General features: G+C 43.5%; 1 protein-coding gene across 1 annotated transcript in view; it reads right to left on the bottom strand.

The window, feature by feature from the left end:
* Positions 1 to 17,641, bottom strand: part of LOC126179332 (condensin complex subunit 1) — a 221,110-nt gene that overhangs the window by 137,633 nt on the left and 65,836 nt on the right. The window contains exon 9 of the mRNA XM_049924600.1: positions 9,947 to 10,103. Coding sequence (XP_049780557.1) covers positions 9,947 to 10,103 — 157 coding nt within the window. The remainder of the gene's footprint in view (positions 1 to 9,946; positions 10,104 to 17,641) is intronic.

The following is a 17,641-nucleotide window of genomic DNA, read 5'->3' as shown; positions in this document are numbered from 1 at the left end:
GAGTGTTACAGAGATGATCAACTCCAGTGGCAGATGCAACAAGACAGGCATTGTGTATCACTACTTAAATTCTGAGAGTGTTCACTTGAAGAAGAGTGAGGCAACATATTTCTTCCTCCCAAAATGACAAAATCTAAGGAAACAGAACTCATACACTTTTTCTTCCCACGCACCATTCTTGGGTAGTACAGGGAATGGTATACATCATAAGGTGTCTTCTGGAGTACAGATGAAGATGTTATCCTACACATTTTGCTGGACAGGCACACCTGGAAGAAGGATATTTTGGAGAAATGGCTTAGCCACAACCTAGAGGATTGTTTCCAGAATGAATCTTTGACCCTGCAGCTGAGTATGTAAAGCTTGCCTTTTGTGAACATTCTTACAGACTACCCTACCCAGGCCCAACTAACAGTCTGACAAGGTAAGGAGAACTATGTTGTTTGGAAACTAGGAGAGGTACTGGCAGAAATGAAGCTGTGGAGGGATTTTTTTTTTTTTTTTAGTGCGCACAACTTCAATGGTCATTAGCGCCCTGACTACTCTAAGAATGCAACTCGAGGCACATGTTGACAACAACTAAAAGGGAAAACACGATAAAAGACAGACTGACAGGCATAGGATTAAAAAACAGCATCATCAAATGTCCTTAGAGAGGTTTGTCAAATTGATAAAACGAAGAACACGAGCTGCTGCTCGTGGGTCATCTGCTAAAATGGCATCGAAGGTACTTGGCAGGTTAAGATCTAGACGCAGTGTGCTAAAATCTGGACAGGACATTAAAATGTGCCGAACCGTCAGCAAGTGCCCACATGGGCAGAACGGTGCCGGCGCAGCCGTCAGCAGATGGCGATGGCTGAACCGGCAGTGTCCAATTCTTAACCGGGCCAACACTACCTCCTCCCGCCGAGAAGGGCGTGAGGAGGACGTCCAAGCCACGGGAAGAGGTTTTAAGGCCCGAAGCTTGTTGTCTGTAAGTGCAGCCCAATCGGCATGCCACAGCGATAAAATGCGCCGACAAATGAACCTGCTAAAATCGGACGAAGGGACACAACAAGAAGCTGTCCGAGGCTGGAGGACTGCAGCCTTGGCCGCGGCATCTGCAGCTTCGTTCCCAGGGATACCGACATGGCCAGGAACCCACATAAAGCTAACCGGAGAACCGACGTCCACCAGCTGCTGAAGAGAGCGTTGGATCCGGTGTACGAAAGGGTGAACCGGGTACGAATCACTGAGGCTCTGGATGGCGCTCAGGGAGTCGGAGCAGATGACATAAGCAGAATGTCGGTGGCGGCAGATGTAAAGAACAGCCTGGTAGAGGGCAAAGAGCTCAGCTGTGAAGACCGAACAATGGCCATGGAGCCGGTATTTGAAACTTTGTGCCCCGACAATAAAGGAACACCCGACCCCGTCATTGGTCTTAGAGCCATCTGTATAAATGAAAGTCGTGTTGATGAACTTCGAACGAAGTTCCAAAAAACGGGAGTGGTAGACCGAACCGGGGGTAACCTCTTTTGGGAGCGAGCTGAGGTCAAGGTGAACGCGGACCTGAGCCTGGAGCCAAGGTGGCGTGTGGCTCTCGCCCACTCGAAAGGTTGCAGGGAGTGAAAAATTAAGGTGTTGAAGGAGGTGACGAAAGCGAACTCCAGGGGGTAGCAGGGCAGAGACATACAACCCGTATTGACGGTCGAGAGAGTCATCAAAAAAGAAACGATAAGACGGATGGTCGGGCATTGACAGTAGCCAACAGGCATACCGACAAAGCAGTATATCACGCCGGTAGGTGAGTGGCAATTTGCCAGCGTCAGCATGAAGACTCTCTACGGGACTAGTATAAAATGCTCCGATCGCAAGTCGTAAACCCCGATGTTGTATGGAGTTGAGGCGGCGTAAGATGGATGGCCGTGCAGAGGAGTAGACGAAGCTCCCATAATCCAGCTTGGAGCGGACGATCGAACGATATAGACAAAGTAGGACGGTTCGATCCGCTCCCCACGACATACCACTGAGAACACGGAGGACATTTAAAGAACGGGTACAACGGGCGGCCAAATATGACACATGTGGAGACCAGCTAAGTTTCCTGTCAAATGTAAGGCCTAAAAATTTGGTTGTCTCCACGATTGGGAGAGCAACGGGACCGAGCCGTAAGGACGGTGGGAGAAACTCTTTGTAGCGCCAGAAGTTAATACAGACCGTCTTCTCGGCAGAAAAACGGAAGTCATTGGCGACACTCCAGGAGTAAAGACGGTCAAGAGAACGCTGAAGACAGCGCTCCAGGACACGTGTACACTGCGCGCTGCAATAGATGGTAAAATCGTCCACGAAAAGGGAGCCTGATACATCAGCTGGGAGGCAATCCATTATTGGATTGATCGCGATGGCAAAGAGAGCGACGCTCAAAACTGAGCCCTGGGGCACCCCATTCTCCTGGCGAAAGGTGTCGGACAGGACAGAACCCACACGTACCCTGAACTGTCGATCCATTAAAAAGGAACGAATAAAAAGAGGGAGGCGACCGCGAAGGCCCCATGTATGCATGGTGCGGAGAATGCCCGCCCTCCAACAGGTGTCGTAAGCCTTCTCCAAATCAAAGAACACAGCCGCGGTCGGGCGCTTCCGCAAGAAGTTATTCATAATGAAGGTCGACAAGGTAACCAGATGGTCAACAGCAGAGCGGCGCCTACGAAATCCACATTGTACATTGGTAAGTAGGCGTCGAGACTCGAGCTGCCAAACCAATCGAGAGTTAACCATTCGCTCCATCACTTTACAGAGACAGCTGGTAAGCGAGATAGGTCGATAACTGGAAGGCAAGTGCTTGTCCTTCCCCGGCTTAGGAATCGGGACAACAATAGACTCGCGCCAACATGCGGGAACATGTCCCTCAATCCAGATGCGATTATAAGTACGAAGAAGAAAACCTTTACCCGCAGGAGAAAGGTTCTTCAGCATCTGAATATGAATAGAATCAGGCCCTGGAGGGGAGGACCGTGATCGGCCAAGTGCGTTTTCGAGTTCCCGCATGGTGAATGGGGCATTATAACTTTCACAATTCGAGGAGCGGAAGTTAGGTGGCCTAGCCTCCTCTGCCTGTTTGCGGGGGAGGAAGGCAGGGTGGTAATGAGCGGAGCTAGAAACCTCTGCGAAAAAGCGGCCGAAGGCATTGGAGACAGCCTCAGGGGCCACAAGGACGTCATTCGCGACCTTCAAGCCAGAAACTGGTGAGTGGACCTTAGTGCCAGATAGCCGGCGCAGGCTACCCCAGACAACAGAAGAAGGAGTAAAACTGTTGAAGGTGCTTGTGAAAGCAGCCCAGCTGGCTTTCTTGCTTTCTTTGATAATACGACGACACTGAGCACGTAATCGTTTATAATTGATACAATTCGCCACTGTAGGGTGGCGTTTAAATGTGCGTAAAGCACGTCGACGAGCACGTAAAGCGTCTCTACATGCTGCGGTCCACCAGGGGACTGGTATGCGACATGGAGAAGAAGTAGGGTGAGGGATGGAATATTCAGCAGCAGCGAGAATGACTGCCGTGAGGTGTGCGACCTGACGATCGCAGCTTGTGAAGGTTTGATCCTGAAAGGTCGCCCTGGAAGAGAAGAGCCCCCAGTCTGCCTTGGAGATGGTCCAACTAGAGGAGCACGGAGAGGGGGGTATGCTGCAGGAGATGGATAACACACGGGAAGTGGTCGCTCGAATATGTATCAGAAAGGGCATACCATTCAAACCGGCGTGCAAGTTGGGGAGTACATATAGAGAGGTCTAAATGGGAATAGGTGTGAGATGTGTCCGAAAGAAAAGTAGGGGCGCCAGTATTGAGGCAGACAAGATTGAGCTGGTTGAAAAGGTCTGCTAACAAGGAGCCCCTCGGGCAGGATGCTGGAGAGCCCCAAAGGGGATGGTGGGCATTGAAGTCTCCAGTTAACAAAAATGGTGCAGGTAGCTGAGCAATAAGTTGCATCATGTCTGCCCTGGTAACGGCAGATGACGATGGAGTGTAAACGGTACAAAACGAAAACGTAAAAGTGGGGAGAGTAATGCGGATGGCAACTGCCTGCAGGCCAGTGCGCAACATGATGGGATCGTAGTAAATATCATCCCGGACCAGCAACATAACCCCTCCATGAGCTGGGATACCTACCACAGAGGGTAGGTCAAAACGCACAGAGGTGTAGTGTGCTAAGGCAATTTGATCGCATGGGCGTAGCTTCGTTTCCTGGAGGGCTACGACGAGCGGACGGTGCAAGCGGAGCAGCAACTTCAAGGCCTCTCGGTTGGAGCGAATGCTGCGAATATTCCAGTGAATAAGTGCCATCGTAAGAAAAGGAAGATGAAAGAAGGGGTCACCTCGAAGGCCGCTGAGGGCCTGGCTTCGAGCGAGCACTGCCGCCGCTATCAGTAGGCGGACAGTCATCGTCCATTGGGTCTATAGGTTCATCGGCCATCTCGGGAGGATGGCCGGGAGGGGGAGCTTCCTCCGCCGGTGAACGGCCAGATGTACGGCTACCAGCGGTGCGGCCAGGCAAAACGGATGACGGCCTGGGGCGGCAACCGCTGCGTGGCGCAGGAGAAGAAATGCGCCGTGGCGGAGAAGGAGAACTGTGCTTCCTATGAGCCTTTTTGGAAGGACGTTTGGTGGAGGTTCCGGTCGAAGGCTGGGAGGTCGAGGGACGTAGGAAGTCTGCACGGGATGGTTCCTTCTTGAAGGCCCGTGCATCTGACTTCGGGGTCTTCGTCTTAGCAGAAGCTGATGAAGGGGCTGGTGTCTGTGGGGTGATGGGAGGAAGAGGAGATGTCGACCGCGCGATCTTAGCACTGGCCGAACGGACGACCGTAGTGCTGAAGGTCAGATCGCATGTCTGGGTTGCTACCTCCCTGGTAGTGTCCGAGGAGAGGCGAGGACAGTACTGTATTTCCCCGCTGGGAGCAGCGCGGGCTTCCTACTAGCCAATAGCTTGCGAGCAGCCGAGGTGGACACTTTTTCTTTGACCCGAATTTCTTGGATACAGCATTCTTCCTTATAGACAGGACAGTCGCGGGAGGATGCGGCATGGTCACCCTGACAGTTCACACAACGAGGAGACGGAGGTGGACAGTCACCCTCATGGGCATCCCTGCCACAAGTGACACATTTAGCCGCATTGGAACAAGACTGTCGAGTGTGATTGAAACGCTGACACTGGTAGCAGCGCGTAGGTGTCGGGACATAGGGGCGAACAGAAATAACCTCGTAGCCCACCTTGATGCGCGATGGCAGCTTAACACTATAGAAGGTCAAGAAAAGTGTCCGGGTCGGTACAAGGTCATTGTTGACCTTTTTCATGACCCTATGGACAGCCGTCACGCCCTGCTCAGCGAGGAAAGATTGAATCTCCTCGTCAGTCAATCCGTCGAGGGAGCTAGTATAGACTACACCACGAGACGAATTCAAAGTTCGGTGGGCCTCCACCCGGACAGGGAATGTGTACAGGAGTGTGGCCCGAAGCAGTTTTTGTGCCTGAAAGGCACTCTCAGTTTCTAGTAATAAGGTACCGTTACGCAACCTGGTACAAGATTTGTCAGATCCGGCTATGGCATTTACGCCCTTCTGGATAACGAAAGGGTTGACAGAGGAAAAATCCTTTCCGTCCTCAGATCGAGAAACGACGAGGAACTGCCCCACGCAGGCGGTAGTACTTTTGTCACTGGTGGCTGGTCACGTTTCCGTTTTTGGGCAGAAGTCGAAAGAGATGGAGTAGAATCCATTGCGGAGGAATACCCCATGATTGCCAGCGTCTCTGATGGCGCGCTCCTTCCTTGTGGGGACCCTCTCAGAGGGCAATCCCGCCTTAGGTGAATGTTTACACCTCAGGTCACACCTCCCGAGAAACAGACGGAGGGACCAATCGGCATGGTCAGAAGGTATCAGCTCAGGCAATCACCCCTCCCCGGGACTGGCCTTTACCAGGGGGTACGCACGTGCCTTACATGTCTACCCAGGGCGGGGACTTACGCGTTACCCCGTCACCGGCTACGCGTGCGAACGCGTGGGTCGGCCTTCAGGCACGCACAGGGAGGAAGGAAGAAGAGGAAAAAGAAGAGAGAGAGGGAGAAAGAGGACAGACTGTCTCAAACGCTGAGGCGGAGACCAGAGAAGGCAAGGAGAAGAAGGCAATGAGAAGGCAAGGAGAAGAAGGCAATGAGAAGGCAAGGAGAAGTCAAGGGAAAGAGTAAGGAAGACAGTGAGGCGGAGAAGAGCAAAGAAATGAACCAACAAAAGGAAGGAAGAAACGAGAAGTGAAAAACCAAAAAGACCACAATCATAGGTCGTGGAACCGTCCGTCTCCGGACGCAGGCGCTAACTACCCCCGTGAGGGGGATGGACTCCTTTTAGTCGCCTCTTATGACAGGCAGGAATACCTCGGGCCTATTCTAATCCCCGGACCCACAGGGGGGGGGGGGGGGGGGGGGGGAATGGAGGTCGTGAGTTGAACCTGAGTAGCTCAAAGTATAAGGCCATGACTAGGGACAGGATACTTTTGCATAAATGATAACGCAAAAAATTACATGAAATAGATAGTGATATAAAATGAAATTGGAATGATTTAAGGAAATGTTTTTGTGTAAAAATGTAGTAAATCTGAGGGCAGCAGGGTAAATATTACTTGTAACTAATTGTAATTCTGAAATTGGATTTTGATCTCCTCATCAGGTCTGACTGTCATCTATAATCTTAGACTGACATTTTATTTCCCATGTAAAGAACATGTTTCTTGGTGTGATATCAAGCAGGATAGCTTTACTTCGATGACTCCATTCAAGTAACAGCTTTAGTTCCTGAAATATCACTGCCAACACTACTGCACAACAAACTACATAAAAAATGATGCATTTTTTTGAGAAAGCTTTAATTCAGGGCATTAATTAAACTGCAGATGTTCACAGTACCCAACTATAAAAATGAAAACCACAAAATATGGCAGATAAGTAGTTTGACAAACACAGAAACCAACATTGAGTCTGCCTGATTATCTCCCATCAGCCAATCACAGCATAGGATGTGTAACATATGCAATCAATCACCACTTAAGATAGGAGGAAGAATTTAAATCTTGCTGCGTGAGATGGTTTGATAATTTCTTATGGAATCACATTAAAAACAATATTGAATAAATGTTGAAATAAACATTCTCAGTGTTTTGTTTATGTGATATCTTTTGTCCTATGCTGTGATAGGTTGATGGAAGCAAAGAGAACAAGTCCAGTGTTCATTTACATGTTTGCAAAGTTAAAGTGAGTTTTCACGTACATACTTGTGCACTATGAAAAACATGCAGTGTAACAGGCACACAACATTAATGATTTCTCAAAAATGCATTATTTTTGGTATGATTTGTTGGGCAAAAATTTTGAGAAATGAGACATTGCCAGATAAAATTATCATATACATATTCCAAGTTACGGGGGCTGAAGATTGTGTTATTACTGTGGAGAAAGGAATTTTTCTGATGAAATAAGCAAGCTTTTGAGAAATACGGAGGCACAAGCACTTCAAGCAGACAAAAGAAACACTGATACGCAGTGGGCTACACTTTCAAAGTAGGCTATAAACTATTACGGCCACGGATCCATGTAAGTTTGTATTCAGAGTCATAGGTTCTCATTGCAACTACAGGATGATGATGGTTAAGTCCATTAATTCTGATACAGCAAAGGACCTGTTCTATAATGGCAGGATTCAGTAGTATAAATCCTCTGAGGGGATACAAGTCCCTTCATCATTTAATGATGATGCTGGTGTTGTGTTTGGTTTGGTTTGGTATCTAGCCACAGTCATAAATGATGATAACACAAACACCCAGTCCCTGGGCAGGGAAAATCCCCAAGCCGGCCGGGTATCGATCATCATTTAATGAAAAAGCAGCTTTCCACACGAGATGGAAATGTGTACATGATCATATGTCTGGTGTTTTTCTGGTGACAGCTTGTCTTGAATGCTCAAATATAGACACTGTGCAGCTGTTTTATGTTGACTGATTGGTGACATAATGTCTCAGATGAGACCTCTCAAGTTTTGATAACACTTTCTTTTGGAAAACTTCCAAGTTTATGGTTATATATTTTTTTAATGGGTTAGATTTAAAGGCTTTAACATAAATCATTTATTTTTTTCAATAATGTATATAAATGTGACCTGTTTGCTGGTGAATACAATGTAATTGATATCTATATTTTCATGTTCAACATAATACTGGAAAACAATGTAGAAAGGCGAAAATAAGGAACAGGGAAGTTACAAAATTATCTGCCAGAAACTAATACTAAAATTGGCAAAAATAACACAAAAATATGAAGAAAGCAACTGCAAAAATGGCAGAAAACACACAAGAAATGGGCATAAAATAAGTACTTTCCAGTCCTTAAGCAGAGCCCATGAAGGCAATTTCAGGATTGAGTCCTCGTCCTCCAAGCAATTTTAATCTGTCATAAAGTTGCTACATAGCTTTAAGTTGCACCAGCTGGGCCACTGCAAAATTCAGTTTTCATTCATGCTTATGATACCTCTACTCAAAAGTTGCTTTGCTTTTGCATTCCAACTAACTTTTCATACAAAACTGGCGTAAATATGTAACAGAAATTTCCATGACTGCTTGTTATTCAGCACATTATCCAAATTCTTGACTAATAAATTAGTTACACCAATCACAGTAGCATCTTTGTGCTAATATTACATCTCCGTCATTCACTGTGTTCCATTAATTCTATTTTGGCAGGGTTTCTACTGCTAAGGAGAAAAGAGTCGTCAGAAACTAAATTTGTAGGCTGCAATTTCCAGCACACTTACTCCCGAATATTATTTGTGGCTAATAATAACAATCAGTTATTGGTTCCTTTTCTAAGGTATGGAGGGAAATCCTGCATTTTGGTGCAGAGGTATTGAACAGCTGCCATTAGACATAAAACAAGAAATCATGTATTTCTGTTTTACATATTTTATTAGTCACTTTAACAAATCATCCAATTTTCTAGTCAGTAACTTAAAACTCCTGTTCAACTGCATAGTAAGTAACAATGTACTTTGTAAACTAGTCTATTCTTACAGCATGCAGATAGTTTTTATTCTTTGACAGATGCAGTGTCCTTGTGAAGTAAGCAGTGATAGAATAACACTCTGCAAAGCTGAGAAAGTAGCAGTTAAAAAAAAATTAAAGATATTTCTCTTCTAATTTTATAATGGAAATATTAGCCAATGTAAGTGTAATACCGTATGACATTTTACTGGCAATTGTTACTGCAGTCTAGAGAAACAGATTCCAACAGCATCTTGACATATTTTACAACTAGATCTACAGAACAACACAAATAATTAAATGATTTTTATGTTAGTACTTGAAAGCTAAAATAAAGGCTGAATAACTCATAATGAAAGACCACTAATTTTCATGTGTTTCAAAGGTACATGCCTTCAGCATCAGAAATATCTAAACTTAAAGATCTTTATTGCATGGAACCATTGACAAATGTTCACCCATGTAAAAGACTTCAAACAGTGTCATCACTGTATGAAGGTAAAACATATCCACATAGAAGTCAAATTAATTCTTCCATGAAACGAAAATTTTTGTGTTAAGGTATTTTTGATAATGAAGGCACATATCTCTGACACTGCTTTTGCATTGTATTCTTCTCAAAGACAAACCTACCCTTTAGGAGAGTGCATTATTTATAGATCTTTGGTCATGTACTGTCCCTCAATTTGTTTTAGTAAATAAACTGCATGCAGCCCATTGTCCCCCCCCCCCCCCCCCCCAATGTAAAACCGCTGCATAGTCAAAGCATATTTTTGTCACGAAGCAATGCTCCTAAAATACAGTTTCCCCTCATTTGAATAACTTTATACCAAAATTACACAACTAGGTACAGTGTGTGTGCGTGCGCAGAAGATGTGTTTACATACCTGCCTCCAGGACTTCTGTCAGACCTTCTTTCAGATCAGGCTCTAATTCATTCCATTCCTCTTCTACTTTTTGAGGCAGTTTTGCAGTAGAGTCTTCAATAGCTTGTAGCTTTTTTTCTTCACTTTCTAGCTGAGCTTGAAGTTCTTCCAATCCCAACTGAAATGTTATGTACCACACATAAATCAAATTTATTTTAGGATTTATTAGAAATACCAATTACACAAAGTCTTAAGTAACAATCAGTTTTCTTTGTCATACACTGCACTGTATAAAAAACCAGGGAGTCAAAAGAAAGGTAATGTTCTACACAATGTCTGAAGCTTATTTACTCATACAAATACTTCTTTCAGCTTCTGATCCACTTGTAACACACTGAGTGAGTCAGGAAAGACGAGAAAATTTGTACTGTGATGCCTCTGGATCCACTCCAGTGCCATTTCAATACCATATAACTCCACATCATAATATGTAAATTATTCTGCAAGCATATTTGGAAATGTTTATCAGGTAAAACAACTAAACAACTCAATGCATTTCCTTGCTGGGATCCGTCTGAAGATACAATGGTAAATTTGTGACACACAGTTAAAAATCAAAGAAACCTGATTTATAAATGTGCTCTGTCAAGTTTAAAATCACTTTGGGACTCTGAAGATTCCAAGGCATCCCTGACTGTGTATTCAGAGGTGTGATATCTCTAGATCCTAGAGACAGTCTGCAACTCGGACCCTGAAGGGCTTGGCCACATGGTGCCAATTGCTGAACAGCCCCTCATAATTGCGGTGGACTGGTGCACTAAATGCTAATGACTAATGCAATGTCAGAGATTTTCAGGATCTGCTTAGCTGGGAGGAGGTGCTGCTACTGAGTCCAGAGTATTGGTTCAACAGCCTCTGCACACAGTGTGTGTCAAAACACTGCTGCCCAGCAAAAGACCACCCCCTTGCCTCAGTGTTGAATCTGGGCTGGTTCGATAGGCTCCAATTGAGATTTGAATGCTCTCATGGTGGACAGCACACAGCATGTTGAAGTAGGAAGTACTTGCTGAACCATAAATCATGCTATCATGAACTAATCATGAGCTGAAAGATGCCCTATAATGCTGCAGGAAGCAGGAACTGTTAACTCTCCAAAATATTCTGATATGATGCTCTTTGTTCACAAGTCTCTCATGTGTGGAAGTGAGGTTAATTTCATGTCGAACAGTAGGCCCAAAAAGTGTCCTTAAAATTTAAAACCTTGTCTGAATTAATGAGATCTGGTTGGTTAAAACTTCAATAAGCATGGTTAAAATTTACATGAGAAATCTTCAAGCCAGAACCTAAAACCAGTTTTATTGGCCAAGGTTTCCAGCCACCCGACGGTTAGCTGTTGTAGTATCAGAGGATGTAGAAGGTTGTAAAGTCATCAAAAGACGAAGAAGAAGAGAATTTGTAACCGGGCTTCCAACTGCAATGGACATGCTATTGATTGTTTGCCATCATTCTGTGATACTGAGTACATTGCCTTGCCGGACCCCAAACTTCTGAACATAATGGTTAGACAAAGTATCACCAATGCACCTGTCCTTGAAGTATTGAATAAGAAATGGCACACGTCCACGTAGCACCCATCCATGAAACTGACGAAGGACGTTATACCTTCAAGTGCTGTCATACGCCTTTCCAAGATCAAAGATTACACCCAACAAATTGTTTCAGCACAAGACAGACTTCTGTACGGCCACCCCCAATAGAATTAAGTTGTCGAAGGCAGAATGGTAGTGGCTGAAACTGCACTGGGAGCAGCATAGATGACCTTGGTATTCGGGGAGCCAAATGGCTCTACAGTTGAGCGCGCACTTCTCCATATAGCTGGTAAGGGCTACGCTTCAGTAACTATGAGTTGGTATGACACTTGCCTAGTTTCCACAAGGGAATTAATATTGCCTCCTTCCAAGTGGCGGAGTACTGCCCACCAAATCAGTTCTGGCTTAAACGAGACAGGAGCTCGCCTTTGGCTCCCACACATAATGGAATAATGAATCTGGTCCAATCTTTGAGCAGTATGTCTGGCTGTGGTCAGAGATGATTACTCCTCATATGGAGAACAGATGACTTTAGACCCCCCTCATTACACGAGAAGAAGCAGATCCTTCTCATGTCCACAGTTCTCCAGAATTTCTGAAATTCAAGAGTTTGTTCACAGGACGTAGGGGTAGTAAAAAGGTGTTCAGTTAAAACCTGAGCCACATCTCTACACATGGCCACTGGGATCCCATAAAGGAGGTGAAACACCGTTGCCTGAAATCCTACTTTTCACCCCCAAACTACAGTAACAGGAGTGGACCAATTAAAGTAAGTCACAAATTCCTTCCTGGAGTCTCTCTTCCCTTCTTTCATGACTTTCTCTGCTTGTGCTCTCGCACTACTGACAGCTTGAAGATTTTCTGCACTTCAATGGTGTTAGAATTTCTGCAAAGCTGAGCACCTGCTTCTAATTTCCGTGTGATATTCTTTGGTCCACCCTGGAACAGGCCGTTGTCTGAGGTGGTTGCTAGACTAGGGAATGGGGAATGGATTGGATGCATGGGGAGGGGAGGGGGGTTGCTAGGTGCCTCAGAATTTGCTTGCTAGAGACTGTTTTACTTCAAAAGCCATTCAACCCATCAGCACCTAGCACACCTTAGGACTGAGGTTCTTTTTTTTAATAAAATTCATTCTGTAGCTTTCTCACCATCCATAAAGGAGATGGCATATAGAATGCTAGTGCCACCAATTCTTGATACGTTTAGAATGTTTGGGATTCCCACCAGGTTGCCTTAAAGACAGACATCAAAGCAATTGAGAAGTGAGTTGCTAGATTTGTTGTCGATAGGTTCAATCAGCATGCAAGTATTACGGAGATGCTTCATGAACTCAAATGGGAATTGCTGGAGGGAAGGCAATGCTCTTTCCACAAGGCATTATAGTGCAAATTTAGAGAACTGGTATTGGTAAAACCAGGATCCTGTTCTCTGAGAAACACAATGTTCTATCACTGCATCTAATGATGGTCCCTCAAGTGTGCCCAGAATTTACTGGAGGAGACATCTAGTGCTGCAGGCTTGTCCACAGCTCCAGAAACCCAGGGTTACAGCACCCTCCCCAACTCCTGCTTGCGGAGCTCCCAAGGGAGGGGGGAGGGGGTGGGACAACAGTTCATCCTTCCCTTAGTTGTGGTACACTCTTCATCAGGCCCCTCTTCAGATGCTTCTCTGGCATGGGAGTCCATCAGTAACTATGCAAACCCTCCTGCCCAGTGCTGAAGGTGCCTTCGATGAGGTGACGTCCCCTGGAAATGTCCATAACCAGGGTGTATACGTGGACAAGGAAAAAAAATTCCTAGATTTTTCCCGGATTTCCTGGTTAAAAATACCCTTTCTCCCGGGTTAAAATACACTTTTTCTGTGTTAAGTGACAGTATACTCTTCCTCGGCACTGTAAAAGTAATCAATCCTTTGAATGTTTATGGTTTTATATAATGACGTAGAATTTCCCGGCACTTTAGAAAATGAAACTCAGGGGGAAAAACACGTTTTGAAAGACCTTTGATGTGCAGCAACATGTACGCTGCATATTTTCGTATTACAAAGGTATAAATTTGAATTCCACCAAACAACGCATGTCACTTTCTGAAGCATTGAAACCGAGATTGCGACGTGCTTTTGTAGGCATCATAGCTCATTCACGTGATTTCACCAGCTGATGACAGCAATAGGACACGTGATGTAGTGAGCCAATAGCAAGATCACTCTTAAGTAGCGCGAATACACAAATAAGTTAATGGATTAAATTAATATACATAGTATTACATATAATATTGGTCTCCAAGATAATAAGTTGGAAGAGAAGCTAAGCTTCCACATATAATGTTGATCTTTTTTGCGCATTGTAACGGAACATATTAAAGGCTTTACTGTACCGAAGTATGCGATACCCTCAAAATTCAACCAGTTTAACGAGTATTTATGATTATAGAAAAGTTATTGTGTATGTTAACAATGATTGCATAACATGTCTCCATAAACAGTCAACCCATTAAATTATAATGAGTAACTGACCCACACAAAAGTTTATATCACTTGATCACTGATACAGCAAATGTCATCATGTAAAAACACTAAGTTCATCTTAAATAATTAATATGAAGTACGAAAAATAGTGGCCAACTTTGGTATTTTAGATCTCCTTAAATAAAAATCACCCAGTCAAACCTATTTGTTCACTAGGAGCAGTTTCACTCAGTATTCACGAAATCAATCCTATTTTAGATGAAAACCAATGTAATTCTTAATAATTCATGTTATTTACTTATTTATGCAAATTAGAGAAGTCAATTGACAAACTTCTAAAAAACGGCCTTTTTGTAACAAAGAATTATTCTGTAAAGTCAACAAATCTGTCTGTCATTTTAAAACATGTTAAATTATGTCACTCGATGCAAATTAATAACTTTTCTGCACAAATTATGATAACAGATGTACATGTGACTTATAAACTATATGTCTTTTTAGTAGTTCTTTGACAATGTTATAAATACAAGCAGCAAGAAGGGTTGGGAGGCAGTCGGAATGTCACTTTGGTAAAGTGTGTGTGTGTTATTGTTTGAGGTGGATAAACAATGCAAAGAACATGTAAAAGAAGTACTACTTTGTGTTGTGTCATGGTCTTTGGTGGACAGTGGAATTAAGATGGCCACCAGAGTAATAAGTATTTGAAGTTTACATATTTGTTGGTTTCGCTCGTTCTTTATCATCAAAAACACATAAAAAACACGGGACCTCATGCTTTTAACCCTAGACAACCAGATTTAGAGCCAGCATCAGCATCGAGACACAGCAGCGATCGAGCAAGTAGCAGCGATTACCACAACACAATGCATTTTAATGGCGCCAACCTAACATCAAGTGCTAACAAGCTCCGTAAATGGGAGTGAAATAGTGCGATTATAGCAATTAGCAATATCTACGACCAGGCGACCATTACAGCGTGTTACACTTTAAGATACCTCACACAAATGTGCCAGTAAAATTTTTAGTAACGACGCAAATGTCTAATCTTCTGGGCTCGAAATTCTTCTAAATGACCGTCCTCAAAGAGTTGATTTTCAAATGAGAGTCAAACGCTTTGTGATTTAAGAAATTCATCGTACATTCTCTCACATAGTTCTTCACACCACCATTCGCAATATCTCCCGCTACCTGCAAGAAATAGGTTCGTTTCAGCAGTTGCAAGAAAGCGACAGATAACTGGCGTCACTGCGCTTGCGCAGCTACGATGATGCAGGAAGCCCATATGTTCGTACACGTAAAACATTAAAAGATCTTACATTACGTCATAAAAGAAACAAGACATCAAAGGATACTTCAAGAGCGTTGGGATTTCATGAACCATACTAAAATATATAATTCGGATTAAAATGCACACCCGTATGTAAATTTTCTTGGAGTACCAGTACTCATGTTTGGTTCTTTATTAAAGCATGATGTCATATGTTTACTTGAAATGCAGCGAACAGTTGAAACTAGCCAATAGTGTGAAATTAAACACTTCGTTTCAAATAAATTGACTGCCTCAGTAGAAAGGATTAATAAAAGCCAAATCTCTTTAGCAAACCGGCAAAAATAACTTCATTGATCTGTAAGGCGATTAATGCTTGACTGTCAAAGGTGGAAATAAAATCTGAAACTATTAACATATTTTAGCCTGCCGTAATTATGCGAATGTATTTTAATTCATTTGGTAGCTCCCGGCCACAAAAATCTGTTTTGTTATCATTTAACGTGAGAGCAATAAACGAAGAGGAAACAACAAAATCACTGAACGTAAATAGAGGTCACGTGGAGACGACCCACCTCCCAACAACAACTCTGACTGCTCTGTGCATCAGCCTCGGATCTACGATATTTCCGAACAGGGGCAATATTAAGTAGTGGCACCCAGCCACACTTCCGTAACCAGAAGCGGGAGAAGGTACTACTCATATGGGACTCAACTGCGCATGCGCAAGAGCCCACCCGCAACTGCTCTAACAAATCTAATTTTAACAGTTGTCACGTCACGCTCAGCGGAGGCAATTTGTTGTTATAAAGCATTGCATAGTGTTCCTAAAGCCTTTGATACACTTAACTGTTGGCAGACGCTTGTATGGGCATTGTTTTGTTATTGTATATGGCACATTTCCTTTGGAACTTAAAGTTTTATTTTCGTTTTTTCTTCTTCTCCTGTTCATGTTTCGTTGCAGCAGTATTATTCTGCAGTAGCGGAATACAATAATATCCTTTGTTAGAGTATTGGTTCTTACCAGTCAAAAGTCACAAAAATTTAACTGAAAACTAAAACAATGAAAAATTCCTGGAATTCTAAACAATTCCCAGGTTTTTCCCGGTTTTCTCCTGGATGAAAAAATTCCCGGGTTTTTCCCGGACCCCCCGGTTGTCCCAGGTCGTATACACCCTGATAACAGAAATGAAAGTAAGTTAGATGTGAGAAATGCTTGTAAAGGAATACTGTGAGGAAAATCAAATAATGGAAAACCCAGGATGGAATGTAACCACCACTGAATTTCTTTGATGCCTTCCTTTAAGCCAATATAGTGGGAACCCCAAACACACTTAACAGTACTCAAGAACTGGTAGCACTAGCATTATAGACCATCTCCTTTATGGGCAACACTTTCCCAAAATTCTCCAAATAAAATGAATTTGAGTATTCACTTTCCCTACTACCAACCTGATATGTTGATTCCATTTCATATTACTAACACAACATTACATCTCTATCTTTAAGTGAAGTGACTTGTTAAGCTGCATCCTACTAATACTGTACTTGAATTTTACAGGATTGTTTTTCGTACTCATCTACACTGACTTAAGTTTTTCTACATTTAGAGAAACTGCTTATTCATCACCAAGTAGAAATTTTGTCTATGTCATCTTATATACTCCTACAGTCACTCAACAATGACACCTTACCGTACACTGCAGCGTATTGGCAAACAGCTGTAAATTGCTGCTCACCCTGTCTATCAAGTCATTTATGTATACATAGAATAAAGCAGTTCTATCACACTTCCCTGGGGCACTCCTGATGATAACGTTGTCTCTGATGAACACTTTAGGAATAACAAAGCTGCTTGTTGTATTGCACCCATGGCTTTTATTATATCATTTGAGAAATGCGCAAGCCAAATTTTGCACGAATGATGCTTTCTAAATCCAAGCTGATTTGTGGACAGAAGTTTTTCTGTTTCAAGGAAATGTGTTATATTTGAACTTGGAATGTGTTCAAGAATTTTGCAGCAAACAGATGTTAAGGATACTGGTCTGTAATTATGTGGGTACATTCTTTCACCCTTCTTACATACAAGAATCACATGCGCTTTTTTTCCATTTGCTTGGGACTTTGCCCTGGGCATGATTCACGATAAATGCAGGCCAATGCCACAGAATACTCTCTGTAAAGGAGAACTGGGATTCCTTGTGGACCTGGCGACTTATTTGTTTTCAACTTCTTCAGTTGCTTCTCTGTGACATGGATGCCAATTTATGCTTCCTCCACACAGGAGTCTGCACAACAATCAACTGATGGTATGTTTGTCTGATCCTCTTGCACAAATGATTTTTTAAACATGAAATTTAAAACTTCAGCTTTTCTTTGGCTGTCTTCTATTGC

The sequence above is a fragment of the Schistocerca cancellata genome, chromosome 1 (assembly GCF_023864275.1).
Source record: "Schistocerca cancellata isolate TAMUIC-IGC-003103 chromosome 1, iqSchCanc2.1, whole genome shotgun sequence".
Lineage (NCBI taxonomy): Eukaryota > Metazoa > Arthropoda > Insecta > Orthoptera > Acrididae > Schistocerca > Schistocerca cancellata.
The sequence above is the reverse complement of the archived record's forward strand: the minus strand, read 5'-3'. Positions and strand labels throughout refer to the sequence as shown.